Genomic DNA, 19673 nt, shown 5'->3' on the forward strand with positions numbered 1-19673 from the left:
CTATTATATAGAAGATATATGGTTGTCAGCTTCTAAAAGAAATAAAATTTTAAGTATATAATTATATTAAGTATTAAATAATTTGTATTATTTATGAAATAAGAAAGAATGAGAAGATCGAAGATAGAAAATTACTGGGAATAAAAGTAATAGGTTTCATTAATATAAAAAAAAATAGCTAATATAAATATTTAACTTAACTTTAATAAACTATATAGATAACAAAATAAGATATAATCAATTTGTCAAAATTCTCGATCAATATCCTAAATAATTACTCATATATTTTTTTGTGAATAATGCTAAAGTTACAACCAATATATCGTTACAGCGATATTTACAACCATTATATCGCGAGATTTTACTGTTATATCGCGAGATTTTGTATTATATATATATAATGAAATTTTGACAAATTAAATTTTTACATTGAATTTTTTGTGATGTACAAATATGGATGTACATGTAGCATCACTCTTTTTCTGTGTAGTTATTCGTACCAAATATCGTCTTTTATTTTAAAATTGAACGTGAACAAGTTGATTGGTGTATTTTAAAAATGGCATGGATCACATGTACATTATTCTTTTTTTATTATAATAATTATAATATGAGTGTCTATATTTATTATATATATAATATAAATTATTTGAAAATACAGTCATTTTCAGTCCCCTAAAAATTTTGATCTCTTGTAATAATTAAGTTTTTATGAGTGTCATTAGTCCAAACTCCAAAATTTGCTCCATGTATTTGAATAAAACTACTATTTACTATTATGGTTTTTGATATGTATTTTTTTCAAATTCAAATTTTATTCTTTTACACATTCAATATGCTTTAAAAAAAATTAATAAAAAGAAACTAACAAATTGGTTTTTAATAAACGAGGACGGAAGTCCGTGAGGTAACACATGACGTCACAATTATTTTAATCATAGTATCATCGATTTGTTATTATTATATAATGTAATAAATAAAATATGAATGTTGGAAGAGAAACACCTCAAAAATAAGTCGTGCCGTATCCAACCAGTGCCTTACAGATTGATATCGTGGCCTCCAAGACAATTATACAAAGGAATGTTTTTATATTTATTATTTTAAAAATTATTTTTGAGTAGTGGGAAATTTAAAGTGAAAAAGTGCTTGAAAATAAAAGTTTAATGTTAATATATTGAGTTTTCGGGAAAAAAATTTTTTAATCTTGATTTTTAGTTAGATAATATTCATATCTTTAAAATTAGTTAAAATTTGATATTCACGATATTAACAATGTGTTTATATAATTATTGTTACGTTATGAATATTGTATCAAAATTAATTTATATTTTATAACATGCTTGAAAACATATATAAGATTAACAAAAATAAAAATATAAAAAAAATGACAAAATTTATATAAATACACAAAATATATAAAGAAAATTCTGGAAATGTGAATTATATAAAAATACAAAATATTATTTAAAATAAATGTAATATGATAAATATTTTAATGATATAAATGTCAAATTGTAATTTTAAATCCTAAAATATGCAAAACAAGAAAAAATATTATATTCTAGCTTGTAACATTTCTTCAATTGATTTACTTTCTTTTTCTCTCACGTGGTATGAATCTAGGTGCTGAAACCTTTGGTATTAGGCAGTAACAAATTTGAATTGGTTTGGACAGTGACCAAGATTGAGAGAGGAAACTGATTTATTCAGAGAATGTGCCACTCGTTTTCTAAGCCCTTATGTAGTAGGAAGAAATTTGAATTGGTTTAGACAGTGACAAAGATTGCAAGAGGAAAGTAATTTATTTAATGCACGTATGGTGGGCGATAAATTTTAGAAACGATTTTAAATTAAATAAATATTAAAAAATTGCCAAAAACTCCCAAAAAGTAATAAAAAAATCAGAAAAAACATAGAAAACTTATATAAAAAAATCTTAATATATGTGTCTTAGGCCCAAATTGTGTCAACTCAAATAATTTGAAGGCCCATGAGATTAAAGTCCATCAAGTCAAAATAATTGAGCGGTTGAGGGGTTGGCCCACGAATGTTCGAGGAAGTTGAGAAAGATGAGCCACGACCCATGTCCAGTGATCATGGAAGATGGAAAAATTGCTCTGGAGAATTAAACAAAAAGAAAACAGAAACATCAGAAACAGACACAACAAACACATCCAACAAAAGCAACAGCAAAGTTTTTAAAATTTCTCTCAATATTTTATCTATATTTTTCTCTAATTTGTAGTATTTTAGTTTCTTCAGATTTTGCATATTCCTTCAACTTTCTTGTGATAATGTCGTTTAAATTCATAACAACGTAATTAGATTTGATGTTGTTAATGGATTCCTCCTGTAATTTCATTATATTCTTTATTTTATTTTTGCGTTTTTGAACAATTTCGAAAGAGTTAGAACTTACGATCGAATCGAGACCTACAACGTTAGGTTAAAGGAGTCAGATCATTTCACAACTTTGGCACGATCACGTGCCTGGCACGCCCCGTAATTTTCGTGATAAACAATGTGTATTTTCGTTTTTCTAATTGAGTGGGTCTCATGTGAGACCGTCTCACGGATCTTAATCTGTGAGACGGGTCAACTCTACCCATATTCAATATAAAAAGTAATACTCTTAGCATCAAAAATAATACTTTTTCATGGATGACCCAAATAAGATATCCGTCTCACAAATACGACCCGTGAGACCGTCTCACACAAGTTTTTGCCTTTCTAATTATGTGTTTTTTAATTACCACGGGCTTTCAAAAAAGATTTGATGGAAGATATTTGAAGTTTACATAAAGATATATAGTAAAATTCATCCACTTTTTAATCATGTGTATTTTATTAATTATACGTATTTTATAATGATCTGTAGTTTTTAATTATGTGTAACTGTCTTTTATTTAATTATATGTATTTTTATTTATTTTAATTAATTTGTATTTAAATGCAATAAAAAATTCATATTCCAACATACAAGATCATTTCACCACTGCAGTACCATGAGATAAAGTTATCAACACTAACAATATCAAAAAATGATCAAAGTTATCAACTTCATCACCCTTTTAACATGCTCTTATGGTATTTGATGGCAACTTGGCTAAAAAGAAATTAGGAGAAAGAGTNTGGTATAGCGGTCGGGAGAAAATAATATGTGTAAAGTGAATTGCATAAATATATCCACAATCGATGAATTGATGTGATCCGTTGATAATTATGTTTTTTGTATTGGTATAGCGGTCGGGAGAAAATAATATGTGTAAAGTGAATTGCATAAATATATCCACATCTTATCGAGGATTCGGAGCCCATAATGGATGGTGTAGAATTTTAGTCAATATAAGATTTTATTATATAAAGATAATTAGATTCAAAATTCTGAAATATCTGTAAAATACAATTAAAAGTTTGGTAGATTTTTACCATGTCACCATATTTTTAAATGATTAAATTATAAATTCACATAATGTGATTACATGGTTATTTTTCATAACTTGTTCGTATCATTGCTGACATATTATACGCTACAGTTAGCACGAAATTTAGGTACCGTTTGGTTCGATATATTATTTATCCATATTTTTGTCTAATCTAATGGTGCACCATATTATTTATCAATTAGACAATCATTTATCTTACATCAATCAAATCATCACTCATTTATCTCATATCAATTAAATCATTGAATTGAAATTACAATATTATCTTTAATAAATAATATTGTAAATATTTTAAAAAAGACAAAACGATAGTATCACATTATCTCACATCAAATCTAACATTATATTACCTATCATTTTTATATATTTTATTATTAAAAATTATCACTTATTTACGTACTATTTATCTAATAACACGTACCAAATGGTACCTTATCAGTATAAAAGTAGATTACAAATTAATACTATTTCAACAATATATTGTTAGACAACTGACCAGTATAAAAGCTGCCCACGTATCCAGACAAGCTGACCATAAGGTACATTAAACAAAATACTAAAAAGCTAGTTTTTAATATTAATTTTTATGATAACTGTAATGTCCGAGATTATATCACTGTACTTAATCCTGAATGAATTGACAGAATTGTGATTAATGAAGATATCGGTAATTAAAGTGCATTAGAATGAATTTGATTAGTAATGCATATACATGAGTGGACAGGCAGAGAAGTGCGCGCATATGCGCCGAGGAGTGTCGCGCATATGCGCGGAGCAGCAGCCGCGAGACAGAATATCTCGCGCATATGCGCGAGACAGGACGCGCATATGCGCGAGAGGGAAAATGCCAGAAGTGCCGAGTCCAGAGAATGTTGCGCACATGCGCGGATGAGGGACGCGCATATGCGCGAGCTGGTAGATTGCCAAAGTTCCGAGACTGAGATTTAAACGCACACGCGCGGCTCAGTGGCGCGCATATGTGCGAGCATTGGAGTAGCATTTTTGCGAGAACAGAGATTCTCGCGCATATGCGCGAAGTAAGGGCGCGCATATGCGCGAGTTGCTGAGAAGTTAGGCGCCGAGACAGAATGTCTCGCGCATATGCGCCGGAGTGGGACGCGCATATGCGCGAGACGTGTTGCACCATGATGAAGCCATTTGGTCTCCACATGCAATATATATATAGCAAAGTTCATTTCCTCTTCAGAATTCCGAGAAAAGGGTCGTGGGAGGTTAAGAAATAATCCTTACGCCTTTTTGATATTTAGATTTGTGATTGGGGAAGATCCGGCCGTCCGAATTACAATCCGAATTCAGTACTGTGTTCCTATCAACGCAGACTACAACTGGACGTAAGTTTTGTTACGTTTAGACATGAATTGAAATTATGATATTGTCAGAATCGGATATGATTCATATATGCTGTTCTTGACATAGTAGACATCGTATCATCGAAACCGGATTGAAGAACGAGTATTGTATAGAATTATTATGATTTTCGGAAGGAATTGACTGAGATTTGATATCAGAATTGTATCATTACTGATTATGAATTGAGATTTGATTATTGTTATGTGTTCTGGATTTACTGATCAGTATATAATGGAAGTCAGATCGAAGAACAGACTGTGTATGCAATTGATATGATTTTCAGAACTGTTATGATAGAGATTGTACTGAATTGAGAGTATGATCTATTATTGTTGAGAGTATGAATTATACCGATATTGATTATGAGTTCTGGTAGTATATCTGTGATGTTGACATTGACGGGATTACTGAGATTGTATTTTTATGCCGTCGCAATATCAGTAAATTGATATTGATCAGATTCAGTATTTATTGAGATTGTACCGTATGTCGTTGACATTGATCAGATTATGTTTTGATTTGAGTATTGATCAGAACAGATTTGGAATTGAGTTATATATTGATATTGTGCATGTTCGATATTGTCATTGCCAGATTGGGTATGGACAAAGTTGAATTCGAGACTTCGTCTTCGTCGGACCGAGAAGAAAAAGGTATAAATTAATGTTGAGATGGGATTGCACAACTCGAGTGAGGTTTGACTCGAGTTTCCCTAAATCACATACTTTATTTTATTGCATTGATATTTGCAATTAATGAATGAATTGATATGCTTGTTCTATTGATATATAGATAGCAGGTATTAAATGATTGGTCTTGTGATAGAAGTGCCTGATAGTGATAGAATCGTCACGGGCACATTACACCTTGTCACAGGATAGGAATATGGCAGAAGTGCCATAGTCTTTGACAGATAGGTCAGGACATCGGACGTTTGGTCATATCGAAGTGGATGGAATTGGAGTTGCTTCTATTACTGATGTTCGATATGAAAAGGGTCAAAGTCTGTGAATAAGAACGTACCACCACCCCGATCGAGAGTGTAGGTGGGTGTATGTTCTGATTCTGATCGGGATCCCTAGATTAGGACTGAGTCGAGTCTGAGTCTGAGAATCACGGAGAGTGATTCATTGCTTGATATTGAATTATGTTCCTGATTATGGTACATATTTAGAATATGATTTATTATTGATATTGATTCATGTTTCTGATTTTGATACATGTTATGAATGCCTATGATATGCTTTGATATTGTTTATATGATTGCATGTATACATGATTTATACTGAGAATGTAATTCTCACCGGAGTTATCCGGCTGTTGTCTTGTTTGTATGTGTGCATGACAACAGGTGGGACAGGATCAGGGTCAAGAAGAGAACGAGACAGGACTAGTTAGCTTGGAGGCTCCGGACTTGGCTTAGAGATAGGGTTGGACACTGCATATTAGATGTTTAAACCTAAGTTGAATAAATGTATGTGGTACAGGACTTGTACTTTTATATACTGAGATGTATATATGTTTTATTTCATTACGTTTCCGCTTTGTATTTAAAAAATAAAAAATTTAGACCCTGTTTATGATAATTGATTAAATTGTCCCAATGATGATTAAGAATATGATTAGCGTCCGGGTCCCCACAGTAACGATGTTTATATTAACTACTTTTTAGTGAAATATTCTTCTGTATTTAGGCTCACTTAAAATATAAACGAACCGAGTCAGTTCGCGAATTTTTCGATACAATTTGAAAAATATTTTATTTGTATTCAAATTTATCGAATTCGAACCAAATACAAACATGTTCGAACTTTTTATTAAGCCAAACTCGATCCTAAATTATAGAAAGTATAAAAGGGGAGAGGAATTGATATAAAGTATTAACATGAAAGATCGATAAATAAATAATTTAGAAACAAGTAAGTAAATCTTGGTAATCCCAGATTTTATGATGTATATGAAATAAATATTTGGTTTATTCATTTTTATTTTTGTTGAAATTATGTATTCCAATGCTAATACAACGAATCAAGTCAAAGAATTCAATTTGAAATTAATTAAATTAATTTATGAGATCGTCTCATATAAGTTTTTGTGATAAATTGAAAAGAAAGTTTCTCATTTCTTCCAGACTCAGATTAATATTACTTTGGAGTATTCTATGCTTTGGGTTCACATCTTTGTAAATTGGACTAGTTTGTGCAGATTGTGACAACATAGTAAAAAGCCCATAGAAGGATTTGATTTATATATGTGGTTAGATTCTCTCAACCTCATATGATTGATTCTATTCTGACGTTTCTTCGACTTCTTATCACNATAAAAACAAAAACCAAAAATAATCAAACTCCGCCATATAACACACAGTGTTGACTGGTGAGAAGAACACCGGAGCCGCCCCACTAAGCGCGTTTGGTGTGATCATAAATAAACTACTGTCTGTCCGCTTATGCACGTGACACGTGGCTAGGTATTGAGCCACTTCCAAGAAACAGCGGCGGGTCAAGCGGCGTGCCGGCCCACGGCGGCGCTTATATTTGTGATATTTCACGAGTCAAGCTGGTTAAAAGAGGTATTTTAGATAATAATTAATTTTTTAAAAAATTATAATATAATACATTTGAGAAAGTTATTTTTTTTCAAAAAATAATTGATTAGATTTATTTTTCGAAATATCCTGATTATTAAAAAATAAATTATTATCTTTTCATTTTTTAAATATTGTTTAAAAAATAAGGTGCATGCCCGAGTTTTGCAAAAATAAAGTAAAACACCTTTTTGAATAGCAAGCGTTGTAGAAATATTTAAATATGTGCTTGTTTAGTTTTTGAAAAATAAAAAAAAATATGTATGTATATCAATCCACTTATTTTTATTTTTTTAAAATTAAACTAACGTATGTTTAAATAAGTAAAAGAATTTGTTTAAAAAATTTAAATGATCACAAATTCAAGAATTGTAAGTACAAAAATTCAAGAATTTTAAATATGAAAATTCAAGAATTTGCATACTGCAACTATCGTTATTAATTTTTTTTATTAATCATATTTCAAGTAAACAAAAATATAAAATAAATAAATTGATACACATACTCGTTTCTTTATTTTTTTTGAAAAATCAAACAACAGATATTTAAATGAATAAATACGTTTTTGTTGAAATATATATAAAAAGTACAAGTTTTTTAAAGATAAATTGTCTAATATTTTACAAATAAATAATTTTTTGAAAAAAAATATGGTTGACAAGTTCATCATTTTAAAGTAATATATTTTTGGAATTATTGAACTTGGAACTAAACTCTCATTTTAGGCAAAAACTTGTACGAGGCGATTTCACGGATCGTATTTTGAGACGGATCTCTTATTTGAGTCATCCATAAAAATGTATTATTTTTTATGCTAAGAGTGTTACTTTTTATTGTGAATCTCGGTAGGATTGACCCGTCTTACAAATAAAATTTAATGAGAACGTCTCACTAAAGACATACTCCTAATTTTATATAATCCGCCATTCACGATGAGGTTCTGCTTTATTTTTGCAAAGCTCCACCATACACTTTTTTTTTTTACAAAAAATAAAATTTTTAAAAATACACAAATTTATATATACATATTTGTTTTTGTGATTATTTATTTATCAATGAGATTTCAACCATTTAGATATTATTTTAAACTAAATAAAATATTCTATTTTTTAAAAAAAAAAAATTCACTTTCCGATTTTTTGTTGTATTTGGATTAATAGATTTTGAGTTTATGATAACAAAATTATTACTTTGTTCCGATGAATTCATTTGAGAATGAATTTCAAATTAAAAATATTTATTTTTTATTGCAAATTTCAAATCAAATCAAATCAATTATGAAGATATTTCATCTCCCTCTTGCAAATACCCTCTTAAATTTAAATATTTCAGTTCAAACACAACGTGAAATTCGAGTAATTAAAATCTATACTCTTGAAACTTGAGAAGCTCCACGTCTATAAGGCCAATAAAATGTATTTCAGTTTTAATTTTTATATCTAATATCTTATAATCTCAATATCAGTCTAACTCTCTTTAGCATATGCTAAGAGTAGATTTCCAGATTTTCATCCATGTATACCATAAAAAATATTACAAAATAAAAATTTGTATTTTCTATTTTCCCATCACGCGCTTCGATTCGGATTTATTTATAACTCGCTTTCTGCGTAGTTTTATTTTCAATTAATTTTAAAAATAATCTCGAGAGGAAATTATTTTCTAAAACCGAAAAAACAATACACATATTCCCAAAAAAAAAAAAGAATAGCGTACTACGTGTATAGCCTATGGGTGAAGTGCATGGACAGCAGGAAACAAAGTGTACACTCCACAACTTCCGCCGACGCATAGTTGTTGAGGCCCACGGAAAGCGGCAGCAGAATCGCGACCCTTTCTTCCACCGCGGACCCCGCCGTCCTTTCCCTAACCCCACGCGCTTGGTCTTGTCAGGAATTTATCCACTTTTTCCAATCTTTTCGAACATTTTCTACATTTGTTTTTTTTAAATATATAATATTTTAATGTGTGATACAGAAATATATAAATATATACATATATATATATTCACCTACTTCTAATAGATGTCACACGTGCCAACAATAACGATTGATTTTCAAAAGGAAACTCGTTCACATTTTTGTTTGTAAACACATGGTTCCTCGACTCAATTGATACATTTTTTAAAAAATCTAATTTCAATTTATTTATTTTTTGGAGATGATAGGTTATAATTGTAATTTTATATATATTTAAAAATTTTATTCATATGTCAATGTTTTTTTCTCTCGAAAATTTTGCCTGTGAAAGAAGATTTGAACGATTCAACAATTTAATGCTGCACATAGATTGATTGAAAAAACATAATTTTGAAATTATTTTTTAAAAAAAAGAGAGATAAATAGGAATGGGTAGCAAGGGCTAAAAGTAACACGTGGTGCCGTCAACCTTACACACGCATGTACCCCGTCAACACGTAATTCAAATGGCTGTGCTGGCTCGACACCCACNTATATAATAAACAGTATTTAAAATTTTTGAAGCTAATAGTAATTCAAGATTAGATAGATATAGCACAAATAAAAAATCGAACGATCAATAGTGGTTTTGTTTGAGATGAACGATCGAATCGACCGACGGACAAATAATATTTTTTGTTACGGTAATATACTTGCTGTAAAAATAATACGTCTGCCCATCTTTAATTGAAGAGCCAAAATAAGAGTACTAATAATGGTTCGACATTCACATGGGATGAACTGTAAAAATATTACATCAAAACCTAGAAATTACGGAAATTTTTCTTTCTATTTTCTTCCAAATAACATAAAATTAATGGCCCTTCGAAAATGTAACAGCTTAGAGTAAATTGCAGTCATTTCTCAAAGCTGAAAAAAAAATAGGAAAAGGCCATATGGAAATCATTTATCTACAAATCAGAGGTGAGAGTAGTTATCTCGCTCATTCGGATTCAATCAAGCATCCAGGGGAGGTGGAAGGTTAAGATCGAGATCCAGACCCCTCTTTCCGTCAGATCTGTCAAAATGATTCTCATCCACGACAGATGAAGAATCGGAGTCGCTGTGAGCCGCGGAGTTCCTAAACCCAACAGCCGTCGGGTTCAGGCGGTACGCCGCCGGCATGACCAGAGGCTCGTATATCAAAACCGGCTGCCCGTTCGGCAGCACCGCCATCGAGGGTTGCCTCCGTAAAAACTGATACCCGTCCATCGGTGCCGCGTCAGCCGAGCCGAAGCCGGAGTCCTCGGCGGCGCCTAGGCGGCGCGTGAGATCCAGCTCGACAGGGGCACGCTGGCTGAGGTCCCCGCTGGACGATTCGACCGTGCTGCTGTGGCTGGGGCTGCGGATCTCGGACGAGAGGGGGAAGTTGGTCTTGGCCTTCGGACCCCGGAAGTCGCGTGCCGCGGTGTCGTACGCACGCGCCGCATCTTCGGCGGTGTCGAAGGTGCCCAACCAGACTCGGGTCTTCTTTCCCGGGTCTCGGATTTCGGCGGCGTAACGGCCCCACGGCCTCTTCCTGACCCCTCTGAAGTGCACCTCCTTGACCTTGGCGTTCCCGTTTACTCCGGCATTAGCCTTCTCCTTGATCGCCGTCATTATGATCCCTGGATCGTATAAAATAAAATATATCTTGTGCTGTGAGAAGTTTGTGAAGATATGGTGCGACGGAAGCTTTGTTTATATAAAGAGGCGGGTGGGCGCAGTCAACAAGGGATTTGACTCAAGCACGGGATGTAGATAATAATTAATTATGCGCTACTAAATCTGCGGTTACAAAATCGCTATTACATGCATAATTTCTCCTTTTTTTAAAAAAATTGTAATAGGAATTCGGCAATGCTTTCTAGCTAGGGCTAAAAAGTAATCAAATATCTTCTATTATATTCAATTTGAGTATTTCATGTCCAAAAAAATTATTAAATTTTGTATTATTTACTAATTAATTGACAGTCAATTTATTGCAGTTTTACTTAATTTTACAAAAATACTCTTGAATCCTCAACAAATATCTACTAATATTTCAAGATAAAATTTTACATAATAAAAATGTATCATACTTATAATAAATATAAAAATAATATTTTTTTAATTACATGAGCTGGGTCCACTAATTTTTTTAATTATATGTGTGTGTGTATTGTTCGATTTTTATCAGTTCATTAGAATATTTTTTATGTTTACTAATGATACCTTTTTATTTTTTTTTTTTTTGGAAGTTGGTGAAAAATTCTCAATCAAAATATTTCTTTGAGTTCACTCCCTACCCACAAAATTATGGTACTATGTCATACAAAATGTGGTACACTTCATGTGAAAATGTGGTACTAAAAAAGTATCAAGGGACTGAACACAAAAAAAATCGACGGCTGGGAACTGAAGGCCAATTTCTCGTTATTTTTTTGACCTTTTATTTAAAAATCAAGTGACTTTATTAAACCGCTCAAAAATTAAATTTTTAGATGTCAGTATTTATCAATAATACATCGTAATAATTTTCAAAAGAATGCAGTACGTTCTTTGATAAAACTGTTTCGTCTCTTTAATTTAAGTAAGACGAATCATCAATAACCAGACTAGATGTATGCTTATCGAAAAATAAGAGTGATTAAAGGAAAATTAATTTGACATTCCTCTCGAAATTAAAACAAAAAACTGCTTAAAATTCCGATACGAAATAAGATAAAAATATGCTCAAGTCCGCAAGATTCAGCCTCTCTTTTTTTGGGACAAATTCTCAAATGTCAAGTGCAATTAGTTTAGATAGAGATTCTATTTAGTTGTTTCGACTTTAAGGAGGATTCTTCCCGCCTCCTTCCTCACGAATGTCACTCGAACGCGGTATACCAGACAGCCGCGCCAACCCAAGACATTTATATTATCATCCATCCAATTATCCTCTATATATATATATATGAAATTTATTTAATTTTTTAAACAAAAAAATAAATGCATATGATCGATAACTTATAGTTTTTCTAAATTTTGAAAGAAATATCGGTTTCGATATTTAATTGTAACAATTTAATCGCTAAAAATAATATTTGACTAAAAAGCTCACAATTTCTTTTTGAGATTTATAACCCGATTCAATTGTAACAATTTAATCGCTAAAATTAATATTTGAATAAAAAGCTCACAATTTCTTATTGAGATTTATAAGCTTATTAATTAATTAATTAGCTCCACGCCCAAGCTAATTAACCTAATCCTAAATTGTTTTACTTTGACTTATTTTTTTAATTTCCCAGGGCTGAACCGCACTTGACACGTGTCCAATGCTTCCTTTTACGCGTCTGCCTAAAAACCAGGCGCTGTTTCGAAACTCTCTTTCCATTTCCACCACGCTCTATATTTTTCTATTGCCTTCTTATGCCTAAATACTTGTTTTATTATCCACATATAATTATTTTCTCACGTATTTATTTTATGAGATTAATTTTTAATTTGATTTTACTACTATTTTTTATATCAAAATTATTATTTTTTTATAATAGAAATTATAGTGTAAGATTCAAGTCGAAAAAATAAAATGATTTAGGATTCAAGTTTATCTATATTTCTAAAATATATAGATACGGACTACCTTTTTCAAAAATAAATTATTGAACTAGCACCTCATCTCTTTTGAGTGCGAACAATTGGGTATCCAATCTTTACCCACTATGTCAAAAAAAGAAGAATATCGGGCTGCGTTTTGCTTTCGTTTGGGCTTGTACGACTTGTTTTTATGGGCTAAAAGCACAAAATCAGCGACATTATGTCAAATCAAACTAAACCCGATAAATATTTAGTTGCTAATAACATTAGAGCAAAAACTTGTATGAGACGATCTCACTGATCGTATTTTGTGAGATGAATATCTTATTTGGATCATTCATGAAAAAATATTACTTTTTACACTAAGGGTGAGTTTGGTTTGAGTGATTAGATAGGATTGATTAAAATTTCACAACTAATCACGTGTTCTTCTCGCGTATATCAGTTTTGGATAGTCCGATGGGCCCATATGAGGCCCGCACTATGCATATGACTTATTCGAATTTGAGGGACAATTATTACCTACTTTTTGGTGGGATAAGGAATGATACTGGAGTTTTATTACCAATACACCCCTTCATAAAATATTAATCAACAATGCTATTTAACTGTATAATAATTAATATTGTTTTTATAACTGTATAAAAACTTAGAAAATATGTTTGTTTATTGAGAAAAAAAGTAACAAAAAGATTTCTTTCACTTATAACAACAAATCAAATCTTTTTTTTGTCAATAAAACAAATTTGTTTTTATTTTAAAATATAATAATATTTTTTAGTTTTATTCATAATATTATTTTAAAAAACAAAGATGGTTAAATACCGATTCAGTATTTATGATTAATGAAAAGGAAAAGAACAATGGATAAAATATTTGTTAAAACAGTAATAAAAATTGGTTTTATTTTGAGAAATAAAATATATTGTTAAATTCAATTTTAAAAAGGTGAAAAAAAAAAATAGCACGGGTATTTCGGACATCAAAATATTATTGTTATTTTAAATATTAAAGTAAATACATATTTACAAATTTATTTCTAATAAATATATTTAAATTAATTTTAATAAATGTTTAATTATCTATCCAATTATTTTAAGAATATATATTTAATTAGCACTTTGGGCATTTTAGTCATTACAATAAAATTTACAAAATTAATCCATCATTTTAAAATCATACCAAACACCATGTTATTTATCAAACCATACTATTAATCAATATCTCTCATTTTTTAATCATTCTAATTATTAATCATTTATTTATCTTATCACACATACCAAACGGATCCTAAGAGTATTGCTTTTTATTTTGAATTTCAGTAGGGTTGACCGGTCTCACATATAAAGATTCGTGAGACCGTCTCACAAAAAACATACTCTAACGTTAACTCATATTTCATAATTTCCAAAACAAAAATATGTTCTTAAACAGAATGCTTTGGCTTTCTAGTAAAATGAATAAACACAAATATGAAGTTGATAATTACATAAAAATTTCAACATATGTTTTAATAAACCCGGGGGTATTTTCGTACTTGTGGTCGACTCTGCTTGGGCACAAAGCTTCTGCTTTTCTCTTTAGTTGTGCAAACCCTTGGCTTTCTGGTATATTTCGACATCTCTAATTCGATTCATCGGAACTGAGAAGTAGAATCCGACAGAATGAGCCGTGGAAGTGGAGGTGGATATGATCGGCATATAACGATATTCTCTCCTGAGGGTCGTCTCTATCAAGTTGGTATGTTGTTTGTATCAAATTTTGTTATTTCCTCATTTTCCATTCTTTATTTGTATTGAGGTCTCGATATTTATTTTTATTGGGATTAGGGTTTTATGATTTATTTTTGTTCCGAATGAACTATGTAGAGTATGCTTTTAAGGCCGTCAAAGCTGCTGGAGTTACCTCTATTGGCGTTCGCGGATCGGATTCCGTTTGCGTTGTTACTCAGAAGAAAGTTCCTGTTAGTTTTTTCCGGAAAAGATCGGGATCTTTATGATTGTTTTTTATTTTCCAGTAGATGTTAAGTTGTCAAACTTGATTCTTGTGGACGAGTGTGCAGGACAAGCTTTTAGATCAGACGAGTGTCACTCATTTGTTTTCAATCACTAAATACCTTGGATTGTTGGCTACAGGCATGACAGGTACATTTTGCTTTGACATCTGTTTTTATTAGCATTTTATTTTACCGAGTTGCACATTAACTAACTGATGGGTTATTTTTGGAGACATGAATTGATAATCTTTCTAGATGAAAAATGATTTTTTTAATTGTATGGAAATAACTTGTGCATCTTGTAGTTTTATGTGGATGCAAAGTCTGTGGTTACATGCTGTTGCTCACGTCGATTAATTTATTCTAACCACAGTGAACGAGCTGTACAATGCTAGTTAAGTATCTGTTGATTTAAATCCAATTTACATTTTTCCGACTTGATTTACATGCTTATGCTATGGAACGAAGTATTTTGTGAACAAATAGTTTATTTTGTGAATTCACAAAACTAGTTGTGCTATTTAGTTCTGGAAAATTGTTTGTTTTTGCTTTGCATTCGATTTGGGTTGAAAATCCATTTTTATTTTGCAAAGAAGCTCAATGTTCTTCCATATCGTTTTTAGTGTCAAATGTTGGTTTTTATTTGATCATATTTGTTGGTCCCCTTCCAGCTGATGCAAGGACTTTGGTGCAACAAGCAAGGAATGAAGCTGCTGAGTTTCGCTTTAGATATGGCTATGAAATGCCTGTGGATGCATTGGCGCGCTGGTATGTTGATTCGAATACTTTTGTTGCAGTAAAATTCCATACAATTTGATGCTGCATTGGTTCTATGCTGTTTGTTGATGCAAAGCGCTTTTTTTTTAATTTATAAATCATGTGTTTCTGATTATTTAATGGTCATTTAGTATGTGCACATTTAGCCTAATGTAATCCTAGGATTGTGCGATAAATTGACTTCCAATTCTTATGTCTCCAATTTTTTCCTTAAAGTAGTGTGACAATCCTATAATCGGATGTTCAAAACATGTGTTTTATAGGTAGTTGTTTGGGACTTTTTTGCAATGAATTCTTTAATGGTTTAAAGATTTACTCTTCTGTAGTAAAAATAGTGTGATGGAGGCGTTAAATTTTCTGGTTTCACTCGAATCATAGTGCCATATGTATCCATGCCACAGGATTGCTGACAAGTCTCAGGTTTACACACAACATGCCTATATGAGACCACTTGGAGTCGGTTGGTTGCAGATTATTTCTACTCTTACAAACACTTCTTTATAGAATGTCTCGCCTTATAATAAGTTTTATTTATAATGTGTCTTTTGACGTGGGCAGTTGCTATGATTTTGGGTATTGATGAAGAGAAAGGTCCGCAGCTCTTCAAGTGTGATCCTGCCGGCCATTTCTTTGGTCACAAGGTAATTTGGACTCTCCATCTTTTGAAATGAAACTTAAAAATGGTTTCACTTTTATTTTTATGTTTGTTCTATTTGTATGTGAACATCTGTTATCCTTTTTGCCTTTTACTTACCATAGAACTTTGTACGTGCCTTTCTTGAATTTTTATTGTATACAAATGTTATTACAGAACTTTGAAATCTTGAGGACATCTAGTGCGGTATCTTCTTGCAGAAGAATCCATGAAAATTCCAACAAGGGGCTTTCTGAAAATACAATTTGAAATGGTCATCAACTTTTTTCTTCATGACTTACACTATCTTCTATGATGGTTAGCTAGATAGGAAATTCTTAATTTTATTCCACTGAGGCATTTTGAATGCCCATGCGAACTTATGGCTTGCCCTAGACTCGGGAGTGTTGAATCTGGTGAAAATGGCTCCTCGAGTTCTGGCATCATTATTCTATACAGTTGCTCTTATTGGTTAATTTCCTTAGTTTAGTTGGCTTTGTGAATTTAACGTGTACAGGTTTGGAATTCTTTGTAAAATCTTTCCAGTTTGACAAGAGTGACTGGCTTTCATTGAAACTTAATACTGCATATATATGTGGTATTGGATGAATGATGATATCGTGGATGAGTTGTGATTTGTTGTATTTATTTTAGTCTTGACACCTTGGTGATTGGTGTGTTTTCCATACCCTTTGTTTTCTCCTCTCCATGTTCCCTTTGGCTTTGACGTGTAGTGTTTTACGTTGCTTCCTAAATATCCCGAAGTACGAGCACTGTCTACCTTCACAATCAAATGACTCCATTTGATTGTCATGGATTTTAGGTGGATGTCAATTACATAACCTTAATTTGTAGCATTAGTTTCTGAGGGACATGTGCTTTTGTGATAGACTCGTAGAGTTGCAGTAATTTTCTTTTCTTTTTTCATTTTTTTTGGTTTCTCTTTGGTCTTGCATTGTGTATTACCTTCCATTTATTTCTGGCAGGCAACAAGTGCTGGATCAAAAGATCAAGAAGCCATTAATTTTCTAGAGAAGAAAATGAAAAATGATCAGGCATTCTCCTATGAAGAAACTGTACGGGTAATAAAATAGGTTTGCCGCATATGCTCTCCTCATGAATAATGCTTGATTTTGGATACTGAGCGTATTATTTGCTATAGGCTGAATACCATACATGTTGGTTAAATTTAGGGAATGTCCCTTTTTAGATGATATTGGTGTTTTAATGAACAGTTTCATCAAAACAACTGACATTTGACTTATTGCTGTTGATTATTAAAGTATGAAATTGTCTTGAAGTTACGCCCTTAAAATTTCTTGAAATCTAATGTAATTTGTTATTGAGTTTATTCTTGGAGGTGAACTTTTGTTTAGGTTTTCTTATGAAACAAACTTCCTAGTTAGAATTCAGCTACATTATTGATCTCAATTACTTGTGTTCTAACGTTTGCAATGCCTTCGATCGCAGATTACAATTTCTGCTCTGCAGTCTGTTCTCCAGGAGGATTTCAAAGCTACTGAGATTGAGGTAGTCTTTTATTTGTATTCGTATTTTCTGAAACTGGAGGCATGGTCTTTTTATTAGTTCTTTAGTTCTGTATTTTATTAACGACTACGCTGTTCGCATATTGTAAACTTAACTATTTAGAAAATGAAAAACCTATCATATACTTTGCTCAAGGAATGGCACCTTATTTGTCAACATATTGTTTAATATTAGGCACATTAAATGCGCACCATCGAAGAACATAGGCTTTCTACATTTTTGTCATATGGATATGGATTGCTTTCCAAAACTTAAATGCTATACTGTTATTATATTTTTCTTAGAGGCGAAACTTGCTGAATGCTGAGAAATCTTTTGATGTTTGTACCAGGTCGGTGTTGTGAGGAAAGACGATCCGGTGTTCAAAGTATTGTCAACTGAGGAGATTGAAGAGCACTTGACTGCCATTAGTGAGCGAGACTGATCCCTTCCGAGGTTATCCAAATGTATACGTATTCTGATTCGAACGCATAAAATTTGATTCATGGGGAAAAGAGTCCGAGCTGCATGTACTGAATATGTTCCATGTTCGGATTTTGGTTCATCTCTCCCATTGTTTCTTTATGTTATTGTCGGATTTACACAAAACTAGGCTGTGAAGTGTAATTCATTCTCTATGCTTTGTTGAGGCATTATTAACTACGACATATTTACTAATAATGATCCAAAGTGGTCATTAATTTACACCCATGGTCATCAAATCATATGCTAAACATAATCATTTCTGAAAGGATCTCGATGACCGGTTTCAATCTTACGACACGAGTAAACGTACCAGAATCTAAGCATAATCGTTTCTGTCAGAATCTCAGAATCTCAGTGACCGGTTTCAATCTTATTCTATTGTTTCTCAGCTATCTTTATCGTTGAACATGGCTGACACTTGCATGCATGAGAAGTGATGTCATAGAATAAACAAAGTAGTAAAAAGATGAGATAGTAAAATATGGGGACACAGGAATTGGGCAGTGAGCGAAGGACGAGGCGAGACAATTTAGTTGTTAGATATATTTACATTTTCCAAAACCTTTCGTTGAAATTTCAAATTCTTGTTCGATTCTTTGCAAGAATTTTACTAAAAATAAAGAGGCAATTCAAGTTTTTTGTCGAGTTCAATAACTTAGATTGAAGACCAACTTAGCTACGTTCGATTAGTACAAGCACGTGACTAACTCTTAATTCGAAGGCGCCAAGCTTACAGTGGGCGAAAATTGTATGAATTAATTTATTACTTTTCATTTAAAAAATTGAGAAATTAATCCATGATGCTTAATTTATCTACAAATAAAAAACACCGAAGACCAGTTGCTATACACGCTTTATTTATTTTAACAAGATTTTAAAGAGCACGAATCATCGAAACAAAAAGCACGAACCATTGAAACATCACGGTGAAGTTCATGTTATGTATTTACTTTTTCTCAATTTAATTGTTATTTTATAAATGAAAGTGTGCCCGGGAAAAGGGACCGGAAAAACCCACAATCTATTCAAATTTTTATATTTTGTTTTACCTTTTTCTTCCAATTTAATTGTGATTTTAGAAATGACTATATGTAATTATATGTGATATATAAATTTGTCAGATCGCTAAATGAGTAAATATCTTGTGAGAAGATCTCACGGATTTACAAACGTGTTGATTTGTTTCATACAAGTAATAAAAAATAATATTTTTGAAATTAAAATTAATATTTTTATATGCTGGGACGGATCGAAGATCCTTATCATAAAATTAATTCGCGAGACTATCTCGAAAAGTTTTATTTATATCTATATATATTTTTATTTTTTTAACACTTCACTTTATTCA

The 19673-nt window shown here is 31.6% G+C and overlaps 2 protein-coding genes across 3 annotated transcripts; one reads left to right on the forward strand and one right to left on the reverse strand.

Annotated features, from left to right (window-relative positions):
- Positions 1–10066: 10066 nt before the first annotated feature.
- LOC140987306 (ethylene-responsive transcription factor 4-like) lies at positions 10067–11039 on the reverse strand. Its single transcript, XM_073455766.1, has one exon. The coding sequence runs from the start codon at positions 10962–10964 to the stop codon at positions 10323–10325; it is 642 nt and encodes a 213-aa protein (XP_073311867.1). The 5' UTR covers positions 10965–11039; the 3' UTR covers positions 10067–10322.
- Positions 11040–14419: 3380 nt separating this feature from the next.
- Positions 14420–18502, forward strand: LOC140987117 (proteasome subunit alpha type-6). Of its 2 annotated transcripts, XR_012177070.1 has the most exons (10): positions 14420–14645; positions 14774–14868; positions 14968–15049; positions 15573–15669; positions 16080–16138; positions 16237–16319; positions 17299–17394; positions 17783–17842; positions 18192–18340; positions 18377–18502. XR_012177070.1 is itself a non-coding variant. In XM_073455524.1 (9 exons), exons 1-9 carry the CDS (start codon positions 14570–14572, stop codon positions 18282–18284), a joined length of 741 nt encoding a protein of 246 aa, XP_073311625.1. In that variant the 5' UTR covers positions 14420–14569; the 3' UTR covers positions 18285–18502. The 2 variants fall into 2 exon arrangements, 1 of the variants encoding a protein (XP_073311625.1); XM_073455524.1 differs by having other exon boundaries at positions 18192–18502.
- The last annotated feature ends 1171 nt before the right edge of the window (positions 18503–19673 follow it).

Source organism: Primulina huaijiensis, chromosome 11 (assembly GCF_012295235.1).
Source record: "Primulina huaijiensis isolate GDHJ02 chromosome 11, ASM1229523v2, whole genome shotgun sequence".
Lineage (NCBI taxonomy): Eukaryota > Viridiplantae > Streptophyta > Magnoliopsida > Lamiales > Gesneriaceae > Primulina > Primulina huaijiensis.

Excerpts from the sequence above, each read along its gene's own strand:
- LOC140987306 (XM_073455766.1), bottom strand. The coding sequence starts at position 10,964 with ATGACGGCGATCAAGGAGAAGGCTAATGCCGGAGTAAACGGGAACGCC.
- LOC140987117 (XM_073455524.1), top strand. The coding sequence starts at position 14,570 with ATGAGCCGTGGAAGTGGAGGTGGATATGATCGGCATATAACGATATTC. Across the intron at positions 15,670-16,079 it reads GTGGATGCATTGGCGCGCTG|GATTGCTGACAAGTCTCAGG; the intron begins GTATGTTGATTC and ends TCCATGCCACAG. Across the intron at positions 16,320-17,298 it reads GCCATTTCTTTGGTCACAAG|GCAACAAGTGCTGGATCAAA; the intron begins GTAATTTGGACT and ends TATTTCTGGCAG.